This window comes from Mytilus trossulus, chromosome 7 (genome assembly GCF_036588685.1).
Source record: "Mytilus trossulus isolate FHL-02 chromosome 7, PNRI_Mtr1.1.1.hap1, whole genome shotgun sequence".
In the NCBI taxonomy this organism is placed as follows: domain Eukaryota; kingdom Metazoa; phylum Mollusca; class Bivalvia; order Mytilida; family Mytilidae; genus Mytilus; species Mytilus trossulus.
This window is the reverse complement of record NC_086379.1, coordinates 56,236,454-56,261,803: the sequence shown is the minus strand read 5'-3', so window position 1 is coordinate 56,261,803 and position 25,350 is coordinate 56,236,454. Positions and strand designations below refer to the sequence as shown.

The following is a 25,350-nucleotide window of genomic DNA, read 5'->3' as shown; positions in this document are numbered from 1 at the left end:
CAAAAGGTGAAAAGTCGCTGCATAAATTAAAAAAACACCACTTTAATACTGATGTATTTCAGTGATTTATTTCATCTGAAAACCCACCACTAGTTATTATCTGCATATACTTAACAAATAATGTTAATAAAACAGAGCAAAAAAAGTAAACAAAATAAACAGGAAGAATATTATGATAGGTTGGGTAAACTAACTTCCCTAGTGATATCAATGCAGGTACTTTCTTTACACTTTCTTATTAAATACAGTTGGCGTATGTGGTTCCTCATACCAAATGACATCACCAGCTTTTATTGTATTACCTCCCTTTGACTCATGCCTCTACATAGGGCGTAGTTGATGGATTATTCATACTAGTGTAAAATATTTTGTGTAGTGAAGATGTAACAGGTTGACATAGCACGCGATTGATTTTAAATAGGTAAGATTTATGTTATAATTATAAGAAAATTATAAGAAATCACAGTAATTATTGTTTAAAATTTATATGCACTCTTAACTTTGCATCGTTTCATATGTGGCTATTGATTTCATCTAAATGATAGATAGTTAAAAACATTATAGTTATGACTAAACTAATAGTGCATGAATGGGGAAATATGAACACAACTTGAAGATGTTCACCACCGAGTTTAAGTCGAGTACAAGTATATTCATTGAAATATAACTGAATATTGGATAGTTTGACTGTTTTTTATGCAAAATGCATATGCCATTATGGTATTAACATGATTAAGGACTTCATCTCTCCATATTAGTACATTAGTCCGGTTAAAGATTATAAGATAAAAAGTGTTTTATACAATCTTCTCTCATACTTGACATCATTACCATCACGAGTGGGTTGTTTCAGCAGTGTGAATGTGAGGATTCATCGTTTTAACATGATTTTGTTTGTTACTGTTGCTTTATCATATAAAACGAGTGTAACTTCATTCGTTTATTTTTTACAACCGTTTGAACTTGTTGGATTGTCTCCAGCAAAATCCTATTCATAATGCATTTCTAAGACTGTTTTGCCATGGCGAATTTTTACATAAGCATGCCTATTGTGAATCTCAGTGCATCATCGTGGTGGGACACAGTACACGAAGCATAAACGCCGATTTTTGTCCACGCTAAAGACGTATTGGAATTGGAACTCACAAAATGCAACCAACTGTTCAAGCGGTATAAACCCGTATACGTTTCACAAAAATTATAATTATAGAATTTTCATTGGAGATGAACAAAATGCGTTCTCTCTATTATTGTTTTATGAATCAATCAAAACTTAAATATTTTTTTTTTTTATTATATATATTTTATCAAATCAAAGAGATTTACGTTTATATACAATAATTGTCTATTAACACAGATGGCCTAATAAGGTACAAATCTCTCCAGGGAAATTAATAGCTATATTGTTTGATATTTTTAGCATTTAATGGAAATGAAACAATACATGTTATAAATATTTTATTACGTTATGGTCTACATGTGTCCTCGAATATGTGAACTCAAGCATGTCGAGTGTATCAACCGATCTGCATCACTGGCTTGCACTGAATTATTACAACACTTTGATGTAGTTTTTTTTTGTTTTAATGAAGAAAAAACCCAAAGCATTTGACTTAAAGTTTGGATAAATTGACCAAATGTGAATTCAACGCGAAGTATTTTAGCAGACAACACAAATATAAATCTACATAAATTACAGCTGATTTCATTGAGTGTGTAAGCAATGGTAATATATTTGGTTAGCTTGCTTGTTAACTGAACCGTAAGTCATTATTACTTCAGGTATACTACCCTCCTTTCGAAGTAGCCTCGTCCAACAGACAGATAGATTGGTTTTCTTCTGGACTAGGCTACTCTTAAAGTATGGTACCTAACCTAACAATAACTTCACGGTTCAGCTAGCAAGCAAGCTAACCAAAGATATTACCTTTGGCTAAACACTCAAAGAAATCAGCTGTAAAGTCGTCCCGAAGGTTAACTGAGGTATAAAATATGGCCATTCTTGGACTTCTCTCGCCTGCTAAAGTTAGGTGTCCGTTTTGCTGTACGGGGTGTTCACGTTGGGTCGCAATGGGAACGTAATTCGGATGCTAGTGTGGAAAGAGCTCCACGCTCTTTGTGTGTTTAAGAACCCTTCCATCACTTGAACAATCTGAGGCTTGTAGCCGTACGTGTTGTTCTTTGACAAAGTTCAAACCCTACCCAAAATACCCGAATTTTACAGTGGCAGACCAAAATGGCATTCAATATGTCAATCATTTTTACAAATGCAAGATTACTGTGGGCAATTTTCATGTGTAACTATAATTCATAAATCACAGTAAAACTCAACATCATACAACTTCCGCTTGTAATGTACCAAACAGGTAATTCTTATTAGCAGTGTTTTTGGTTTTTTAAGGATAGTGTATATTGGTTCTAAACTGAATTATCAATTGAAAAAAGATCTCTGAAATTATTCTTGTTTTGGATTTTAAGGCCATGTACGACGACAAGGTTTTTTTTATTCATCTCTGTAATAAGGAATGTTTGGACACACAAAGAGCATCGAAAACATGGAAAAATAAGAAAGATAACCAAACCATCTGAGGTCAACCAGGAAAATGTGATATATAAAAACACAGAAAATATTTAAACTGTCCATACTGATAAATTTGACAAAGTAAACGAAATATTGGAGATAATGGTTTAAAGTATATAGGCAAAACAAATATTCATACCAATTGTGTAAACAAAAATATGCAAATACCGCCTACAATTTCGAACAATACGTCATATGTGTCTTACACATTATAATTAATTGGTCAAAGTGCATCTTTTACTAAAGAATACACTAGGTAAACGAATAAATTTATATGAACCCACGCGATTTTTCATATGAATTTCAAACATATCTTTGTAGAACACCTTCAGATTTTTTATTACATATATATGATTGTCACCACGCCTAAGGAGGACTTTGATAGAAATATTGAATGGTGACAAATCTGGTTTTGGTTCTTACTTACCTGTGAGATAGGTAAAAATTATATAGATACATATGTCATAGATGACTGCAGGAAATACACACAAACAATTTAGAAGTTTGCTGACGGGCGTGGTCTTCATTGTTGCTTACTTCTCTTGGCCTTAAGGAAAATCGAATTTCTTATTTGTATGGATGCATTTAATTGAATCTATCACTTTTAAGGAAACCACTTGCTGAAAAGGTAGGCCAATCTGTTGTGGTTATTGTTCGTTGATTTTTTGTCAATTATTTTAAAAATTCCAAGTATGCAATGAGGCGGTTAACGATATATAGTAATTTTACTTAACGTAGTAAATTTGAACTTATTGCAATCCGCATTTTACTAGTAATTGCATTTTTGGAGAGATTATTGCATATGCCTGGTAACCGTAAGTAAAATCGAAATAATATTCGTTTGTTTGTATGTGCGTGTGTGAATAAGAATATGAATTGTTATACGCCTCTAAGTCTCACTCTTGAAGGCCTCGTGAGGACATGTTACACTTAAACAACATGCTTAGAAACTTAATGTTAAGTAATATAGACAATATTATTGACTTAGTATAATGCACATATTATATGCTGTATCTTTACACTTTGATGTCATTGTGGTAGAAAACAATTAATCTAAATACAGTTGTGTGTGAGTGGAAAGGAACGTACGATTCAGTGTTGTAAATAGCATACTGACTTGTATGCAAGTAGACCTTCTCAGAAGGTTTTGTTTGTCTTGCTAAATAATATAATTGCATATGACTATAATCATTGCAATTTATTCAAACGAGATGTACGATCTTTTGTATTTTTGATGTTTTTCCCACCAAGTAGTCTTACCCGTCAGTGCAAATATGTCATTCTGACTAATTTGCTTAAACCTTCTGATAATCCATAAGACATTTTTTTCTTTACCCAACGGGCCAATTTGGTATACCATTTTCTCCTAAGGCACCGAGTCAACTTTCTGTACTTGGTTTAGCTCGTATACCAGCCACCGTTCACGTCAATTTAAACCGTTAAATAATTCAGTAGAGGAAATTTACGATGAAAAAAAACAACCTGCAAAGGTAATACAATTCCAATCAAATTTTCTTAATTCGTTGCTATTAAAATTATATAGAGGTGAAAAATTCATCAGAAAATCAATTTAAAATTTGAAAAGTCCTAAGGGAAAAGGATGAAAGAAACTTGGATCGAATCTTTAATCTAAATTAAGTATGTGTGATGATTTGTTAGTGTATACAATATTATATTGTAATAATCATAACATAAACACTTATACATCTAGTTCAAGTAGGATAAGAAAACAAGAGAATTATCACTTTTACAAATTCCTCTCCATCTAAGATAGTTGTTAAGCTACATTATGTAATAAGATGATTTATAAAGGCGGCTTAAAATGTTTACATTCTTGTTATTACAGGTAACAAAATGATAGATGTATTTAATGCTTGAGTTAATTACTGGTAATTATCTCAGTCATGGACAAACCAGGGGAATTTTCCTACATGTACTTCCTTAACTCTATACTTATTATTCTCACCTCACCGACCGAGCAAGGGCTGTATAGCCAGTCAAGGTCGTTAAAAACTTCCATTTGTTGTCTTATTCTTTTTTTCTAATAAAGTGCGAAAAAATCAACACAAGGCTTATCCTTTCCCTTTTTCCTTTGTTGAAGACCCAGTATGCACAGTCCCCGAGTCCCTATACGAACCTTTAAAAACTGTCCTTTAACCGTGTATAAGGGTGTGTGTGATTTTTGTGAATCATTATATAGTGCATCGGAACGCTACTTAAAATTAGCACACTATCAGACTAAATATTTTATAATTAGGGGAGACGTTCCACATAAACTTTAAAATAAGGGTATTGTCTATTTGAAACTGTGATCCCTTTAATATTGGGTGGATCTATCAGTTAATATTGATTACCTATATTTAAGGATATAATCCGACACAATAATCCCTTATAAAATGATAGATTTGTTACGTTAAACACTATTATAGATGTTTTTATTGGGATGAATTTGGTTTAAACTTTATTGTTGCTCGTTGCGTGGTAACTTTTGCTTAATTACATGTGTAGGTATTCCGTGTGAAGACGTTACTAGTGCTTTCATACACCTACATAAAACGACATAATGTATTCATTTTTACATACAAGTTATCATTTTCCGAATGACCTGTTTGACATACTTTATGACTTAATATGTATATCATTTTGATGTGACTAACCTACAGAACATCGACTTTCTTTATAAAGAAGTCAATAAAAATATAAGTGCTATTTAAGGAATGTCAGAATTTATAAATTGTACCTGTACCTGTGGTCTCAAATTCCAATAATATATCCATTTCATAAAATTTGGCAACTGAAATACAGTTGCTCTCATGCATTGTTGAATAATTTTGGAAGGTGTGCTGAAATACAGTTGCTCTCATGCATTGTTGAATAATTTTGGAAGGTGTGTGACCAATTTCCCTTGAATCTGTTTTATTCACGATTTAAAAAAAAAAAAGGGGGAGGTAGCAAACTAAGAAAATTGATAAAACCGAGGTGGTGTTATACTTAAGGGTTTAAATGATATACTATTAACCTTAGTTAACCGTTTTACACATTACCATTCACTCTAGTAATCAAGATGTTATTTAGGGACGATATCAAAAGTTCAATGTAGGATAAAAAACTTAATTCACATAGTTTTTTCACTGACCCCCACACCCCCCTCTTAACTTAATTTGTGAAAAATTTCAATGTTGACTGAAATTGAACATACAGTTTCTTTTATATACAGTAGGACATCCATATAAACCAAATTGGTACTAGTATCTGAAATGCAACTAGTAATAACTTGGTTTTGGTTAAGGATATGAAATTTTGTATAAATCAGAACTGAAAATAGAAAATATCTATCAAAATTGCAGTATTGAATAAGTTATAATGTTTCTACAATATGGAACAACACACAATCAGCTATTATATATACGTTTAGTAAAGATTGTAATTATAAAAAAGAAGATTTGATATGATTGCCAATGAGACAACCGTCCACAAGAGACCAAAATGACAGAAATTAACAGTTATATGTCACCGTACGGCCTTCAACAATGAACAAAGCCCATACCACATAGTCAGATATAAAAGGCCCCAAAATGACAGTGTTTTAACAAATTATATAAAAAAATGAAGACTTCTAAAATGGACTTCAGTTATGCGTGAATTTTTACAATATATGTTACAAAGTGTCTTTTGAAGTGTCCTGCATTTCGAATGACTCGATTATTTGATGATTGAGTGTGTCTATTTTAGACGATGCGTTTTGCGAACTTTCAATTACGATGTTTAATGTAAAGCCCTCTTTTTCAGTCTGCAATAAAGACACAGCAAGATGGCCGCGAACAACACGACATCAATGATGAGCAACCTAAGCACTACTACTCCATTTGACGTTAGTGTATACACATGTAGTCATGTAGGACTTATACTTCCAGCAATTTCAGAATATACATGGTCAAAATCAGTACGTATATTCTTGTATTTAATTGGAATGTTGTGGTGTTTCCTAGGTGTTGCAATACTTGCGGATGTATTCATGTGCTCTATTGAAAAGATAACTAGCAAGACGGCAAAAGTAAGAGTTCCAGATGCAAATGAATCGAGTGGGTTCCGAATCCTCCGAGTGAAAGTATGGAACAATACAGTGGCCAATCTCAGTCTGCTAGCTTTGGGTACGAGTGCACCAGAAATTCTGCTTTCATGTATTGAGATTATATTTAACAATTTTGAGGCGGGAGAACTTGGACCAAGTACTATAGTAGGCTCGGCTGCTTTTAATTTGCTAGTTATCTCTGGCATCTGCATTGTGTGTATCCCAGATGGAGAAGTACGCCGTGTTAAAAGTATGAAAGTGTTTGCTGTTACGTCTTTCTGTTGCATTTGGGCCTATGTTTGGTTAATCATAGTATTGATTGTATGGACCCCTAATATTGTTACTATTGAAGAAGCTGTCCTGACGTTGTTGATGTTCCCTGCACTGATCTTGGTAGCATACTTAGCTGACAGAGGATTTTGCCTGAAGAAAAAGGAACTTGAACATGAACAACCTTCGATGGTGGGATTTAAGATGCATGGTAAGTTTTCTTATTCTTTATGGGACTAGTGTGAGTAAACATACTGTTCTATTTGTATAAACATGTGTCATGTAATTTATTAGTCTCTTTTACAAGCATTTTACATTCGGGTATAAGTGTAGCAAGCAAAACAGATACAAGATTATGTATTGGACTGGCCGAAGTGCAATATTTTTGGAATGAAAGTATACATGATGGCTAATCGATTAAGTAAATTAGTAGATTCAGATTTCAGATTTATAGTAGAATGTTGGATCGCTTTAAAGTATCTAGAAGTATAAATGAGGATCAATCAGGTACACCACTCAATTTCTTGGGAAAACTGAAAATTATTGTCAGTATCAAAAACATAATTTAGAGTATAGATTAAACTATATTTGGTAGTTGAATTATGCAAAATAATATTCAATTGGTTTATTGTTTTCTAGCTGAGAAGGGTGATGAGGAAAGTCAAGCTCTAGATAAAGATTCGGATGATGAGGACAATGCTGAGATTATGAGACTGTGCAAGGTATTAAATAAACTCTTATTAAAATAGTGCACAACTGTGTGCGTAGTAATATTTAGATGATCAGAACAATCATACTACTCTTTAAAATAGTGGTTTATGCCTCTGGTTACTGAGATACAATGATGGTCAGCAAATGAAAATGCTTGGGCTAGTCATTGACACATTGAACAGTGCTGGTCCCCTTTTCACCATAACACCACTATGTATAAATTTTATATACCTATGATGTTTAAATTTTATATACATATATGTATAAACCATGATATATATATAAATAGAAACTGCCCTGGGTTAGCTTGTCACATATACTAAATAGCATTAGAGAGTTCTTTGATCTTAATAATATATATGTCGTTATTATAATAAAAAAAATGGATTATTGTTGAAACTTTTTAAGTGGAGATTTACTTACTTACTGAAATATATTTTTTTTGCCATATTTAGAATTTTATTATTTATTTAAGGAACTTGGACATGATGTAAAAGATGAAGGATTACCAGCAGAGGAAGCAGCACAAATGGCTGCCAGGAAGATGACCATGGATCAAAGTCATGATCATTTATGGTACAGAATAAATGCTACAAGAACATTTGGTGGCAGAAAGAAGCTCATACCAAGAGTACTTGGAACTTTCCAAGAGGTACATATCATGAAGTTCCAACATTTACACAATTGAGCTTGGCATTGTCTGGTCTCATTTAGTTCTTAATGCCCCCTCCTGGATCTGCCAATTAAACCATTGATATCTCTATGTGCATGATGATATATCTATGTGCATGATAAGGTTGTGATTTCCTGGTTAGTTGACATTAGAAGGGCACTAAAACTTTTGTTTCTACTTTGATTTTGATTTTATAGTTAGCAAAGCTGTAAAGATTGTCATTGGTTATGGAAAGGCTTATCAGGCTATAAATTTAATTGTGTTTAAACAAACAATAGATTATCAGATCATAATACAAACAGCTTTATGTTGAACGAATTTTGATTGTCCCTTTGGTGTTTAATCTGTCCTCTTTTTTCCTCCTTTTTGTCAATCATGTTAAATGATCTACACAAATCACAAAAGATTTAATGACTTTTGACTTGATATTTTTTATGAAGTCTTATAACGAATCACAACAGATTCATTTCTAACACTTATATAATAATAGTACATGTGAATCATTAAATCTGCATATAGCTTATATCTTATATAGATTTGTCAATTAAGTTATGACTCCTCTCTGTACATAGTGGATGATGTTAGTGAGCAAAAATGACAGAATTATTTGTGGTATACAAAACAAAAGATGAAATAACAAAAATTAAAAATTTTCTTGTGTAGATTTATGACCACATCCAAACACCAGAGGAGGAACGTGGAGATTTGGCAGTAACAAAGAAGAAAGATCATTCTGAAGGAGGAACAAGAGCCGTTGTTGAGTTTACCGCAGCTGAAACAGCTGTATTAGAGTCTGAAAAAAGGGTCAGAATTGGTATTCGTCGTCATGGAAAAATGAAGATACCTTGTACTGTCAGGTAAAATTATTGTTCTTTTTACCCCTGTTCATTATAGTCTTTGAATAAAGGAATGAGTATTTAACTTTGACGGGAGTGGGGGGGGGGGTATTGATTTTATTTGATTCTGAATTTTATTCATCAAATATTTTTCACCACCCAAATTTAATTTTTTTGATTCAAATTTTTAAAAATAAATAAACACTAAATTTATGGCAAATACTTTCAAATTGTTTCAATCAAAATTTATTTTTCCTTCACTTCTCAAAGTTGTGATTCACAATAAAAAAAAATATCATTTTTTTTCTAAATCTTCAAGATTGAGCATCTTTGATACAATTACAGGATAGAAACATTGAATGGTACTGCTGTTGCTCATGAAGATTATATTCCATTTGACCAAGAGGTGAAGTTTGCAGAAAACGAAGAACTAAGACAGGTTTATATTGAAATTGTTGATGACAACGAGTGGGAGCCTGATGAATTTTTTTTTGTCAAATTACATGTGCCAAAGACAGATTCTGGAGAGGAACAACATGTTACTCTGGGAAATATGGCAATTACACAAGTTATTATAATCAATGATGATGGTAAATATTTCATTTGATTACTATTTCAGGCCATTAAAAAATAATATGTTTGTTTGCCCTAACCCTACCTACCTAGAAAATAGCTGCCTACTTAAAATCTGTTATTGCCTATATTAGAAAGGTTTTTTTTATCGGATCTGCATGATGGAAAAAATAACAGACACTTCCATTTCTCCTTTTCAAAATAAAAAAAAGAAATGGCCGACCTTCTTACCCACTATCTCTACCTTTGGGTAGGGTTTGGGCGAACCAAAATATTTTTAAGTGTGACCTTATTCATACAATTTTTATGATTAAATTTCTGGGTGAATTTTTTTGATTTACACATAAAGTTTAAACTTAAAAGGTTTAAACTTAAGACTTAGATGAATCAGTGTTTTGATATCTTCATTTAAAAATTTTATACTATTAAATTTTCTTTTCCACAGAACCTGGTAAACTAGAATTTCAGAAACCAAGCATCATTGCCCAAGAAAGTGGACGAAAAGTTCGAGTCCCAGTACAGAGAACAGGTGGAGCTGATGGTCATGTGTCAGTCAAATGGAGTACAAAAGATATCTCAGCTGTAACTGGCGCTGACTACGAAGGCGGAGAGGGAGAACTAAAGTTTGATCACGGAGAAACAACAAAAACAATCGACATTGTTATCCACGATAGTAAGGTATGGCAACTTTGTTGAGAAATATTTAAAGCCTGTGTTTTTGAAATTCAATCACCACATATATATTTTATAAAAAAATAATTTAAGTTAATAACAATATATACTCTTTCAAGCTATGTCTATACAAACTTTGAAAAATCTGAAACATTTTTATAAATGTAAAGATCCAGCTAAAAGTGAATTTGAATATTTCTTTTAGAAAAAGGAAAGAGATGAAAGTTTCCAGATTACTTTGGGAGATTGTGATGGTGGAGCTGTGTTGGGAAAAATCACCAAGACAATAGTTACTATAGTTATCGATGAAGGTTTGTGTTTGACTGATTCTTAACCAGACGTTACTTATATACTGCTGACTTAGCTGTGCAAAGACAAAAGTTTAATTATCAGTTATTAGAAAAGTATAATCTTCTTTGAATACTATATACTGTAAAAAGTTTTTTTTTGTGCAAAGTGACTATGAGGAATTGGCTTTGCTCATTGTAAGGTGACCTATAGTTGTTATTCTGTGTCATTTTGGTCTCTTGTGGAGAGTTTTCACATCATACCACATCTTCTTTTTTATATTCAGTATGCTGTTGTGTTTGAGTTTATTGTAATTTAATGGTCTATGCTCTGATTTCAGAATTCAATGGTCTTGTCAGCAGAATCATGAATCTCACCAAAGCAAACATGGACGCCCTTCAAATTGAAGAATCGTCATACCCTGCACAATTTGTCGAAGCATTAAACGTTAATGGTGGTGACTTACAAGGAGCTACTGTTTTGGACTATATCATGCATTTCATGACTTTTTTCTGGAAGGTATGTAAAATAGGTTTTCCAGTCAAAAAACAATTGATAAATAATGAATAGACACAAAGAATCGTTAACTTTGTAAAAAACATATATAAATTTAATACAATGCTTATAATTTGTTACATATGCAAAAAAAGATGAGAACAAAACTAATGTTTATGTGAGAGATGCTAAGATGTTCCATTAATATAATATGTCATTCTATTTAAGATGAGTAAAATAATATAGATACTTTTTTTTGCAGGTACTGTTTGCTTTTATTCCACCATGTAAATACCTTGGAGGATGGCCAACATTTCTTATCTCCCTGGCTGTGATTGGTTTTATGACAGCTATCATTGGTGACCTTGCTGGAATTTTTGGATGTTTAATAGATATTCCTAATTCTATCACTGCCATCACATTTGTTGCCTTAGGAACCAGTATGCCTGATACTTTTGCCAGTAAGACAGCGGCTATAAATGAAAAAAATGCTGATAGTTCTGTTGGTAATATCAATGGAAGTAACTCTGTCAATGTGTTCTTAGGTTTAGGCTTACCGTGGGTGTTTGCCTCAATATATCATGCAGTTAAGGTAAGTTATATATTTAATGTTAAAACCAGATAACTCTTTTTGTCAGAAAACACTATCAAACATCCAAACATACTACCCACACTGATCTGTGTCCACACTTGTTAATATAACAATATATTATATATAAATACACCTAAACAAGTGACAACACTATGACAGTTCCATTCATTGGATCCCCGATCCCTAGTAAACTGAAGATGATACACTGCTTATTATATTTATAATTACACTATATATCAGCACAACAATGTTAAATTTGCAACCTTAAAAAAGCGAATGTTTTGTTCTTACCTCGCTCGATTTGAACTCAATCTATCAGGATATCGTGACAACACCGTCTGAATGTGTCCAGCGCCCTAGATCACTCGGCCACCTAGACTGAACTTCAAATTCAGCTTTCATTGGCCTAGTGTTAACTATCCTCTTCAGTAGAATCCATATCCAAAAGCTATCTTCTTCAGTAGAATCTATATCCAAAAAGCTATCCTCTTCAGTAGAATCTATATCAAAAATAAGTAAGCTATAAATAAGACGATATTTCTGAGAAACTTGTGTTTGCATTTAATTTGATATATCCTGCATATTGTCCTTTAATAACTGTGAGTTTAAATTATTGCGATTATAACCCTGTCTCTTTCCTGCATTTCTAAAATAATTGCAATGATTTATAAATTTACAGTAATGCAAAAAAGGTGGATAGATATAGTATAGTAACAATATATTGATTCTTTTTCAGGATGGTGGCTCATTTAAAGTCCCAGCTGGTTCCTTAGGATTTTCTGTTGTTATCTATACAGCATGTGCAGTTGTAGCTATCGGACTCTTAGTGCTACGTAGATTTACAGGTGTATTTGGAAACGCAGAACTTGGTGGACCCAAAATCCCTAAAATTATCTGTGGAATTGTCTTTGTATGCCTTTGGGTTTTCTATATTGTAATGTCATCCCTGCAATCAAAAGGCGTCATTAATGGATTTTAAACTTTTGATTACCTAGTTCTATAAATAGGGTAATATTTTCTTTAAGTACCTTAATTTACAAATGGTGTTGAGAAGAGTTACAATTATCATGTGACATGCTATGTTGCTTTCCATTGGGTGTTTATGGTTTTTGAAAGCTTTTGGTTGTATAATGGCAGTATTGCATTGTGGTAACACTATCACTATTTTATGTTTGTACCTTTAACCATCATGATGATAGACAAGTCTTGCCCTGGATTTGTATTTATGTATATATTTTGAAATACGTCCTACCTCTAAGATGTGTATATATATTTTTTTTCTATTTATTTTGCTATAAACATGACATGACAAAAAATTGTCCTAAAGTGAACATAAAAATGAAACCAATTTCTGGTTTTGGTCAAATATCATTCCTCATTTATGTTTTTTAATTTTTATGTCTCAAATTTATGAGAATGTCTCTTACTTTCCTTTTTTTTTTTAACTTTTTTCTATCAGTTTTATCTTTATATATTCTTGTTACTTATGATTTGATAGTTTTTCTTTGTTTCTATTGTCAGTCATGACATTTTATGACATTGTTCATTTTATTTTACAATGCATTAGTTTTGATGGATTCATTTTTGCAGATGAATATAAAGGATATCTGTTTTGAATTTATTGTCATGTTAATATTTACTTGTTTAAACCCACATTTCTTAGTGGAAGGGCTAATAATTTACTCATACTTATCTTGCCTTCATTCCTTTCTTTTAGAATATAAGTTTTACACAATTTTTAATAGTGATGTCAGATATTGACAAATTTTGGGCACTTTTTAAATATAAGAGCCTTGGGCAAGGCTACCTCTTAAACTGTAGAAAATTTGTTGTTTTTCACATATAACTTTCTGAAGTTTGCCCTCCTCTCAACTTTTTATTCCATCTCTAAGCCCATGTTGGGTCCTTAATTGCATAATTTTTAGTTACTGAATCTAATTTTATTGTATGGATTTCAAATTTTTGGGATGGTGCTTTTTAACTCTTGCCTTCACCATTAGCTAGGTCATAGGTAATTTTTTACATTATGGGTAAAGGTCAAATATGGGTTTTGTTCAAGTTTACTAATTTATAACCGAATTTATTACTTTTGTAAATGTTACCTAATCTTTCTGTGGGTGGGATGGGATCATATTCACATCATTCTAACAAATCAACATTTCAGATTTTTTTCTGTCAAAAAAGTTTTGGATGGATTGAGTAACTTTAGAAATAACTAATTTTTCATCAAAATGTTCATCTACATCTAGAAACCTGGGCATTGACATTAATAAAATGAAGTGTAGAGACACTGTATTATGGTCCCATATAATATTATATTAATCTTATATATGGTTGTTATGTGACCGGTGCAAGAGTGCTTATATTTACACAATTTTTGTGTGTATTATATGTATATATGACCTGTAATATATTATGCTTTATATTTTTATATATACGCCTTTGATGTAATTTATTAATGTAGATAAAAGTAGAAATTTAGTCATGTGACAGTTTACCTTAGTATAAAGAAACATAACATTTGACATCCTGAACTCTTTTTAAGATTTTTGTTTTTTATTTCTTTTGATCAAAAACTCAAAGGATAAACTTATAAATCTTTACTAAAAAAAAGAATCATATTTCAATTATTATGAAACAGACTTGCCTGTAAAAATTGGTTCTTTCCTCAAACATTTCCTTTTAAGATCACTTGTCATTTTCTCTCCATGAACCTCCTCTTATTTGTTCATTGGACTTAATAATGGCTTTACAATCATGGTAGAAATGATAAATAAAAAGCCCCTTTCATTACAATCTAATATTATTTCAAGAAAGAAAGACGGTATATCTTTTAATATATAATAGATCTATAACAAAGAACAACCTTTTTGGGGAAATAAATAAGGAGACTATACAATATTCTTCACTAAGTTCTGATCAGTCGGTTCACATAATAGATGTGAGGTAATAGAGAATTCTAGTGTATGCAAACTATTTCATTTTGAATTGAATCTTCTAGAAATGATGCAAAGATTTCTCATTTTGTGATAATGCAAAGGCATACAAAATGACAGGTCCATTGATATTAATTAACATTATTTTCATGTGGTTCTCTGTTTAAAGAGACTATTCTTTAACTAGGCAATTTTCACCAACCATGACAGGAATATTTTTAAAATGCAAAATTATCGATGCTGACCCAGAATTGACCCTATTGGAAAATAAATAAAAAATGGATTATTAAAAACATTAAAGGGAGTCTGAATAAGTAAGGTGCAAGGATTATCAGACAATTGCCATATTTAAAATCCCAATATTTGTTTTTCTTCCCAATGAAATATCAAACTGGTTGGATTTGATATCCTTTGCACATGTATGATTTAAAAGTGCCTAATTAGGGATTTTATTATAGAAAATGATGTTAATATATCAGATAAGTTAGTGATAAAAGTCTATTAAAGGGCTTCTAGTTGTATATCTTGCATTTACAAATGTAGTTGTGTTGATAATACATGGTAAATTGTACATGAATTTATATGCATTTATTTTTTGCCTACAGTCAAATAAATATATAAATAACATGTTGTGTATTTGTGTCTTATTCCTTTTCAGTTGTGGCACAGAAAGAATGTTTCATGCAGCATTGAGAAGTTTATTTCTAATCTCTAATAAAAAGAGATTTTACTCAATGTAAAAAAGGAAAGAGCTTTTTGTTGTATTTGTAAGTGCATTAGAAAGATTACAAGAACACCAGTTCTAGGTTTATGCATTATCTTACAGAAACTAATAGAAGACACATATTTAATCTAATTTTGTTGACTTTCAAATCTCTCTTATATATGCACATGTACCACGCCTAAGACCAACGATATAAGTTAAACAACAAACACATATTACCGAATCTCAACATTGACGACTTCAAGTTTAACCATCCTAAATACACAAGTATAATTAGACTGCACTCGTTACAAATGGGTTAACCTGAGACATACGTTCTCTCCCTATCCTTATCATAGTCAATAACATTTCTCTTTGTAATATGTACAAATATTATAACGTGTACTTTTAGTCATTGACTGTAGTTTTGACATGTTACGTATTGCTTTTTGGATTCAACATTTACATCATGCTTCCAAAATTACATAAAAGGCGAGACATATCTCTGTATCAACAATTTTTATTGTTAAAATGTGTTGCCCTATTTATCCCTGGATAAAACTTTTATTATATATTTTAAATCGATTTCTGGTGGTTTACGGTCTGTATCTGTACCTTTATTATACTGGAAATGAACGCAAATATGGCTGAGCAAAACTTAGTCGATCTATGCAGGAATTTACATATTTACACATGAACAGAGTATTTTTGTGTCCAGAATGTCATCAAATTGATATATACTAAAGTCTCCCAACTTAAAAAAAGTGGTGGAAAAAGATGAGTTTGTGTAAAAATAATCGTTTACATGCAAGTTTGATACAAAAATCAATGAAATCTGGAAAAACTGGGAAATTTTAATATCTATGTATGGTATTGATTGGGACAACAACTTTTATAACTATGTATATCAACTCCCATGAAACATCAAAAACGTGATTGTATAAGGAAACGGACAGAAGTTCATGACCCGAGAGCAGCTAGTGATTTTTTTTAGATAAAACATAAAGACGTTTATCCAGGACCCTTCTATACTACGTGACATAAATGAGGCCGTTAGTTTTCTCGTTTGAATCGTTTTACATTGTCATTTCGGGCCTTTTATAGCTGACCAATACGGTATGGGCTTTGCTTAATGTTGAAGGCTGTATGATGACCTATAGTTGCTAATTTCTGTGCCTTTTTGATCTCTTGTGGAGTGAGTAGGTCGGTATGCAAGAGCTCCCGCAAAATTTCGACTGAATTGATTGAAAAACATGAATTTGAAACGAATTTTGTTTTCGAAAGTGATATATACTGAACATTTAATATGCATCTTGATCTAAATGGGGCAAAAGAGAACAAGGAGCACTGGTAGCCAAACAGGTTTTACACCTCCAAACAAAACAAAATCAAATATGGCGTCGCCCTTTCAACAACAACAACAAAGTTTTTCACAAGTACTGAACCAAGCTCATGACACTCTGCATACTAGCACACCTCATAATTTATCTAACAGAAGTGTGCCCATTCCACCACAATATCAACATAATCCTATGAACCAGACGTTTGAATGTACAAGTATACCAGCAGACATTACATATCCTGCATATCACAATCCACAACCTCCGTTTGCATCCCAACCATTTCCCGTCTCAAGTGATAGTGTACGTACCCATATAACTATGGAAATGTTGTTCTCGTCAATAAATGTGATGAATCAAAGATTTGAAAGGTTTGATTTGGAATTTACTAACCGCTTCTCTCAACTTGACAAAAAATTAGATGAACGTTTCGGAGCAATAGATCAAAATTTAACAGGGATGAGGCAAGAGATAGATGAAATTAAGGAGACACAGAAAATGCATGATGAAATTTAAAAAACTGAAGAAAAACATCATCACGAAATTTCTGATAGAATGCGAGTGGTAGAAAACTATACACAAGATATAGAAATTGATTCAAACAATGTCAGGGAAGATTTCTTAAAACTTCAGAGTCACTCTATGAAGTATAACCTTATTTTTGGCGGAATTCAACAGACCCTTGATGATGATCACGAAGACACAGAAGCAGTGATTAAAAACTTTATAGAAAAAGAACTGGAAATCCCAAATGCAGATGCTATTCAATTTCAAAACGTGCACAGACTAAGAAAACGTCGTGATGGAAAACCTCGCATTATTATCGCTAGATTTACAAATTACCGTGACCACGAACGTGTACGTAAATCTGTGCCCAATAAACTTAAAACAAAACCACAATTCTCAGTGAACCAACAGTATCCAACCGAAATTAGCAATCGCCGTAAAGCGTTGATTCCTAAACTTAAAGAACTCCAGCGCCGAGGTACAAAAGCTTCCTTAATTTACGACCAAATAATGGTAGACGGACAACCTTATAATCCATCCCGTGACGAGCCTCCTAATCCAATACACAACGGTAGAGGAAATTACAGTTAGGACAACACATCAGACAATCATGGACCTTTAAATTGGACAGTTGACAATTTAAAATTTACCTATCTTAACGTTTGTGGTATTAATTCTAAATTGCTGAATCCAGATTTTGCTACATTAATAAAGAGTTATGACATTCTTATATTTACTGAAACTAAAACTGATGATCTAGATGACTTGAAATTACCACACGATTATACTTTTTATGCAAAACATAGAAAAAAATGTAAAAAGAAATCAGGTGGTATTGTTGTTGTTTATAGAAAACACCTGTCGAAATTTTTAAATTTTATAAATTCTGAATCTGAATTTGTTCAGTGGGTAGAAATTTCAAAGAATTTATCAAACTTGCGAGAAAACATTTTGCTAGGTTGTATTTATATACCCCCCGAAAATACACGATATACTTCTGAAGAGTCGTTTTTGGAAATTGAAGATGAATTAATTAAATACTCAACTGATACAAAAAATATTGCATTAATTGGTGATTTTAACGCCAGAACTTCTACTGTCTCAGATTACATTATTCCTGACGAAAACTTATTAGAAATTTTAGATGTCAATGATTTTTATGATAATGATGATAATATATTTTCATACCTTCATCTTAAAGATAAAGATATCCCTCTTGAGAGGTGTAGTAAAGATCGTGGTAGAGTAAATAAATATGGTAATATGTTAATAGAACTTTGTAAAAGAAGTGGTATTTATATTTGTAATGGCAGATTATTTGCTGATAAACATATTGGTTGTACAACTTGTAAAGATGCAAGTTTAGTAGATTATTTAATTATGTCTCCATGTATGTTTGATATAACATCAGATTTCGGTATTGTTGATTTTAATCCTATGTTTTCCGATGTTCACAATAGATTATATTTTTCATTTTCGTTTCCCTCGAGCAATTCATTAAACAATTCGCATAATCATACAATAAACAGTAATACTTACATCAGGTGGGACAGTACAAAAACAGACGATTTCACTCAGGTGTTGACAAACGATACAGGTAGCTCATTACAACAGTTAAATGATATTTTGAATAGTATTGAAATTGACACAGCCACCAGTGAAAGTGTTAACGGTCTAGTAAATGACCTAGGTCGTGTACTTTTAGACACGGCTGAGACTGTATTTGGTAAATCAAAAAAGAAACTACACAACCCCGACCATGAAAATAAACCATGGTTCAATAAAGAATGTCGAATCAAACGAGATGCATTTCATAAAAGCAAAAGTACATACAATAAAACAAAATCAGATGCAAACAAAACCGTACTAAATCACACAGCTCGAGAATATAAAAAAATTCTACAAGTTAATTATCACAAATATAAAGACAAATGTTCAAATGAGCTGAGAACATTGTCAAAGCATGACACAAAAGGATTTTGGAAAACACTAAAAAAAAATGTCTTACACTAAAAAAGAATCTCCACCAATAGATATAAATACATTTTACGATTATTTTAAGGATTTAAACGCGGGTGAAGAAGATGATATACATGCACCCGATCTTGACATTAATCAGATATCTAGTAACCCCATTTATGATGAAATATTGAATGGAAGTATTACTGAACTGGAAGTCTTGGAAGCCATGAAAAATTTAAAAAATAACAAGGCACCTGGTTCTGATAAAATACTTAATGAATTTTTGAAAAATTCACCACCTTTTTTTATGTCATTGTATTGTAAATTATTTAATATTGTATTAGATACTGGAATTATTCCAGACTCTTGGACAAATGGCATTATTAAACCTGTGTTAAAAAATAAAGGCAATCCTACAGATCCTGATAATTTTAGAGCTATTACTCTTATCAGCTGTTTGGGAAAATTATTCACTTCTATTATTAATACTAGACTAAATTTTTTTGCAAATGAAATTTCGCTTATATCAGAAAATCAAGCTGGTTTTAGGAAAGGATATGCAACAACAGATAATATTTTTGTGTTACATGCACTTGTAGAATTATATTTTTCATTTGGAAAAAAACTTTTTTGTACATTTATTGACTTTAGAAAAGCTTTTGACACTGTTTTAAGAACTGGATTATGGCAAAAACTACATCTTAGTGAAATCAAGGGGAAATGTTTCAAAGTTATCTTTAATATGTATCAAGGTATTAAATCTTGTGTTCAATATAATGGTGAACAATCAGAATTTTTTCCATGTCTGATTGGTGTTAGGCAAGGGGAAAACTTGTCTCCTTTTTTATTTTCTATTTTCTTGAACGATTTGGAACAATATTTTAGAAATTTAGATGGTATTCCTTTAGAACTTTTAAAGGAAAAATTTGAAAACGAACTTCATATATTTTTTGAATTGTTCGTAATTCTGTATGCTGATGATACAGTAATCTTTTCAGAAACTAAAGAAGGCTTGCAACATTCCTTAGATATTTTCCAGTTGTACTGTGAAAATTGGAAATTGAAGGTGAATGTTAAGAAAACCAAAGTTATGGTATTTAGCAAGAGGAAAACTAAACAAAATTTGAAATTTACACTGCAGAATGATTTACTTGAAATTGTTGATACATATTCGTATTTGGGTGTCATTTTTAAATATAATGGTACATTTTTTGATACCAAAAAGAAACTTGTAGATCAAGCCCAAAAGGCACTGTTTTATATTTACAAAATTATACGGAATGAATCTTTACCAATTGATCTACAATTTAAACTCTTTGATTCTATGATAGAACCTATCTTACTGTATGGTTCTGAAGTTTGGGGCTTTGAAAACCTGAAAATTATCGAAAAAACTCACTTGAAATTCTGCAAAAGGGCGCTGAAAGTTAGAAACACTACGCCTAATTTTATGGTGTACGGAGAATTGGGTAGATTTCCTCTTGAAATAAAGGTGAAAATTAGAATGATTATATATTGGTGTAAAATTGTAAATAATGAATCAAAACTATGCAGTTTATTGTATAGACTGATGCTTGGTTTAAGGCCTAAATCTAAATACACCTTTAAATGGGTAAATTGTATAGAAGCAATATTAAACGATACTGGCATTGGATATATTTTTGCCAATCAAACAGGCTACTGTGATAAAATGTACTTAAAACAGATACTTTGTGATCAATTTGTACAACAGTGGTTTAGTAATATTGAAAATTCATCACGAGGTCAATTCTACTCAATATTTAAAAAAGATTTTACTTTAGAAACATATCTGCTAAAACTTCCCGAATATTACAGGCTTTGGATCACACACTTTAGGTGTTCAAATCTGCGTCTGCCTATAGAAACAGGCAGATGGCAAAATATCCCGAGGCATGATAGAATATGTACTATGTGTAAGAGTAATATTGGTGATGAATTTCATTTGCTATTTAAGTGTACTTATCAAAATATTGTTGTATTAAGGGAAAAGTTTCTGCCAAGCTATTACACAGTGAACCCTAATTATAAAAAAATGGAAGGTCTCCTTTCAATATGTAATGTACAACTGTATAAACGTCTTTCTGTATTTATCAAAAACATTGCAAATATGTTCTGAAAATGTTAAAAAACCCATGTTGTATGTTATTGTTATATCTTTATACTATGTCATTGATACCACATAATTACTTCGTCATGTTTATATAATGCTATTATGTATGACCTCATGTTACACATGTATCTGTGTCTGAGTGTTCAAATAAAATCTCTTGAAATCTCTTGAGAGTTGTCTCATTGGCATTCATACCACATCTTCTTTTATAAATTACCTTTATTACAAAACATGAAACCGTGACGGGTTAAAATGCATAGTACATTATATACACACAAATGACAAGAAACATAATGCATAATAAATGTTTTAAACAAGTTGAGTTGATATTAATAATATGTATATAATTGACCAATGTGGACCTTATTTTCGCAATTCCATAGATTGCTGTATATACGGTCTACAACACTAGACTAAATATCTTTTTTGGGGATCTAGAATAGTTTTAAGTTTAGAGCCTGAGTCAAGCTGGTTAAAATTAGGATAATGGGTTTTAATTGCATTTATAAGGGAATTTCTTACATTACTATTAATTTGGCAATGAAGGAAACATTGTTCCTCATCATCTAAAATTTTACAAATTTGCACAGTCTTGTGTTCTTTTTGAAATTGTGTATAACGTTTATATATAGTCTAAGTATAGACTGTTCCTGCTTCATCATAAATTCCCAGAAAATAGGAAAACGGAAATATTTCCTCATTGTATCTTTATTTTAACAAAGGTTAATAATGATGATTGAATAAGGAAACTGAAAAATATCATGACCAAACGAGTATCATTTTAAGTCAAAACGTTTAATCTTCGTTAACAGGAAATCGGAAACTGTGTCCAAATTAAAAATTGTGGCGTCAATTTTTTACAAGAACAAAGGAATCGGAAAAGACTTGATTCGCCAGATTGATACGAATCATAGATTAATCGAGTTTAAATTCTAATTCCACTTAAAACTGTATTATATATATTAAGAAAAGGACAACCTTTTGTATGTTTTCTTGAAAAATCTTTCAATCAATAATAACTTTTACTGGAATTATTCCAATTTTACTCTGTCAACAACGTTAATTGACAAGAAAACCAATTTGCTTTTCGTATCACAACTTTTGGAGTTATGTGTCTAAAAGCATTATTTAGTTTTACCATACCCTCTTGATTGTCTTTCTACCATGCAGACATTAATTTCGAATGTTCCGAATGTTTACTTTATAAGTGTGAATTGGTAAAAGCAGGAGTTTTATGTAATCATTTAAGTGATTATTGCTTTTATTAAATCTCTGAATAGGGAAGTACACAAAATCAGTAAAGTAATTAAGATTGTTTTACAGATTATCTGATTTAATTCCGGGAACTGGTCAACAAAATCATAACTTTTTGTTTAATGAAATACATTGAAAAAGTCACATTACATAAGTTCGAGATTAATGTATCCTTTTATTCGATTGATACAAAGTAATCAACTTCCACTGATCAGCTGACAACAATACTGTAGAAAAATGGCCAAGTAACATAATGCTTAAAATTACAAGGAAACATACAATTGAAAATTGCTCTAATTATACGAGTATTGTAATACATGAAACCTAAGAAAATACAAGGAAATTGTATAATTAATTACAAAAGATTTCAATGACAGACAAAAGACATGCCACCCTACCCGGACACAGTGTCCTGTCTCCAACTCTTAAAACTAGCCGAAATATTATAATACTAGTAATTTTGTTTTTTGGCTTGAAATGTAAGACCATTGTGAATACATCTTGTTTTACGACGAGACAAAGTGTTCTTTGTAAAGGCCATTATGATTCTTCCACAAATATATCTACGACTGACATCATCTCAAAACACTTGACAACATATGTGTTAATTATGGTGAATATTTCTTTTCAACAAAAAATCCGTATTTTTCATGGGAACCAAACATACTTCTCATCTGTTAACGGTTCTTATTAAGACGAACGAATAGCGAATTAGATTATATCACTTCAACTATGCTTTCGCTATAAATATAACTACCTATATCTACGAATAATTCAAAGTCTGAAGACTGAATTCTTTTGTTGTTCGTATCTTCTCCATCTAATCTGAAATACCGGTTACTATAGACAGATGAAGCTTAAGTCTACGCTTAAACTTATACTAGGATCAAAGATGTATGAGTTATTGAGGTCTTTACGCCTCCTGTCATAGTGATGTCTGTCTTTATGCCATTTGTCATACTGCTGTTTGTCTTTTTGCCTCCTGTCATAGTGCTGTCTGTCTTTCCGCCATTTGTCATAGTGCTGTCTGTTTTTACGTCCTTTGTCATAGTGTTGTCTGTCTTTACGCCTTTTGTCATAGTGCTGTCTGTCTTTACGTCCTTTGTCATAGTGTTGTCTGTCTTTACGCCTTTTGTCATAGTGCTGTCTGTCTTTACGTCCTTTGTCATAGTGTTGTCTGTCTTTACGCCTTTTGTCATAGTGCTGTCTATCTTTACACCCTTGGCCATAGTGTTTTCTGTCTTTACGTCCTTTGTCATAGTGTTTTCTGTCTTTACGTCCTTTGTCATAGTGTTGTCTTTCTTAACGTCCGTTGTCATAGTGCTGTCTGTCTGTACGCCTATTGTCATAGTGCTGTTTGTCTTTACGCCTTTTGTCATAGTGCTCTGTCTTAACGTCCTTTGTCATAGTGCTGTCTGTCTTTACACCTTTTGTCATAGTGTTGTCTGTCTTTACGCCTTTTGTCATAGTGCTCTGTCTTAACGTCCTTTGTCATAGTGCTGTCTGTCTTTACGTCCTTTGTCATAGTGCTGTCTGCCTTTACGTCCTTTGTCATAGTGTTGTCTGTCTTGACATCCTTTTTCATAGTGCTGTCTGTCTTTACGCCTTTTGTTATAGTGCTGTCTGTGTTTACGCCCTTTGTCATAGTGTTGTCTTTCTTTACGCCCTTTGTCATAGTGCTGTGTCTTTACGCCCTTTGTCATAGTTTTTTCTGTCTTTACGCCCTTTGTCATACTGCTGTCTGTCTTTACGCCCTTTATCATAGTGCTGTCTGCCTTTACGCCTTTTGTCATAGTGTTGTCTGTCTTAACGTCCTTTGTCATAGTGCTGTCTCTCTTTACGTCTTTTGTCATGGTGCTGTCTTTCTTAACGTCCTTTGTCATAGTGCTGTCTGTCTTTACGCCTTTTGTCATAGTGCTGTCTCTCTTAAAGTCCTTTGTCATAGTTCTTTCTGTCTTAACGTCCTTTGTCATAGTTCTTTCTGTCTTTACGCCCTTTGTCATAGTTCTTTCTGTCTTTACGCCCTTTGTCATAGTGCTGTCTGTCTTTACGCCCTTTGTCATAGTGCTCTCTGTCATTTCACCTTCTGTCATAGTGTTGGTCTATCTTTAAGCCCTTTGTCATACGGTTGTGTCTTTTCGTCATTTGTCCTAGTGCTGTCTGTCTTTCAGCCCATTGACATAGTGTTGTCTGTACTTTCGCACTCTATTATATTGGTTCGTATCGTTTCGCCCTTTGTCAAAGTGTTGTCTGTCTTTTTACCATTTGTCACAGTGTTTTCTGTCTTTACGTCCTTTGGTAAAGTGATGTCTGTCTTTTCGTCATTTGTCATAGTGCTGTCTATCTTTGCGCCCTTTGTCACTGTGTTGTCTGTCTTCAAACCTTTGTCATAGGTCTGTCTGTCATTTCACCTTCTGTCATAGTGTTGGTCTGTCTTTAATTCGCCCTTTGACATACGGTTGTCTGTCTTTTCGTCATTTGGCATAGTGTTGTCTTTCTTTTCGTCCTTTGTCGTGCTAGCGTTGTATTCCGTTACTTTCTTCGACATATTGCGGTCTATCTTTACACCCTTTGTCATAGTGGTTTCTGTCTTTACGCCCTTTGTCAAAGTGCTGTCTGTCTTTACGTCCCTTGTCATAGTGTTGTCTGTCTTTACGTCCTTTGTCATTGTGTTTTCTGTCTTTACACCCTTTGGTATAGTGTTGTCTGTGTTTTCGCACTATGTCATATTAGTGTCCGTCTTTCCACAGTATA

The 25,350-nt window shown here is 32.3% G+C and overlaps 2 protein-coding genes across 4 annotated transcripts; one reads left to right on the top strand and one right to left on the bottom strand.

Moving 5' to 3' along the window:
- The first annotated feature begins 278 nt into the window (after window positions 1-278).
- Window positions 279-15,326, top strand: LOC134725362 (sodium/calcium exchanger 3-like). Of its 3 annotated transcripts, none has more exons than XM_063589114.1 (11): window positions 279-421; window positions 6,371-7,134; window positions 7,563-7,645; window positions 8,110-8,286; window positions 8,971-9,164; window positions 9,489-9,733; window positions 10,162-10,394; window positions 10,594-10,699; window positions 11,017-11,195; window positions 11,434-11,763; window positions 12,500-15,326. In XM_063589114.1, exons 2-11 carry the CDS (start codon window positions 6,393-6,395, stop codon window positions 12,740-12,742), a joined length of 2,532 nt encoding a protein of 843 aa, XP_063445184.1. In that variant the 5' UTR covers window positions 279-421; window positions 6,371-6,392; the 3' UTR covers window positions 12,743-15,326. The 3 variants fall into 3 exon arrangements, with proteins under 3 accessions (XP_063445184.1, XP_063445186.1, XP_063445187.1); XM_063589116.1 differs by lacking the exon at window positions 279-421 and adding an exon at window positions 3,031-3,209; XM_063589117.1 differs by lacking the exon at window positions 279-421 and adding an exon at window positions 3,216-3,396.
- Window positions 15,327-24,074: 8,748 nt separating this feature from the next.
- LOC134726537 (putative uncharacterized protein DDB_G0292636) lies at window positions 24,075-24,689 on the bottom strand. The gene has a single exon (XM_063590942.1). It carries the CDS (start codon window positions 24,687-24,689, stop codon window positions 24,075-24,077), a length of 615 nt encoding a protein of 204 aa, XP_063447012.1.
- Window positions 24,690-25,350: the final 661 nt, after the last annotated feature.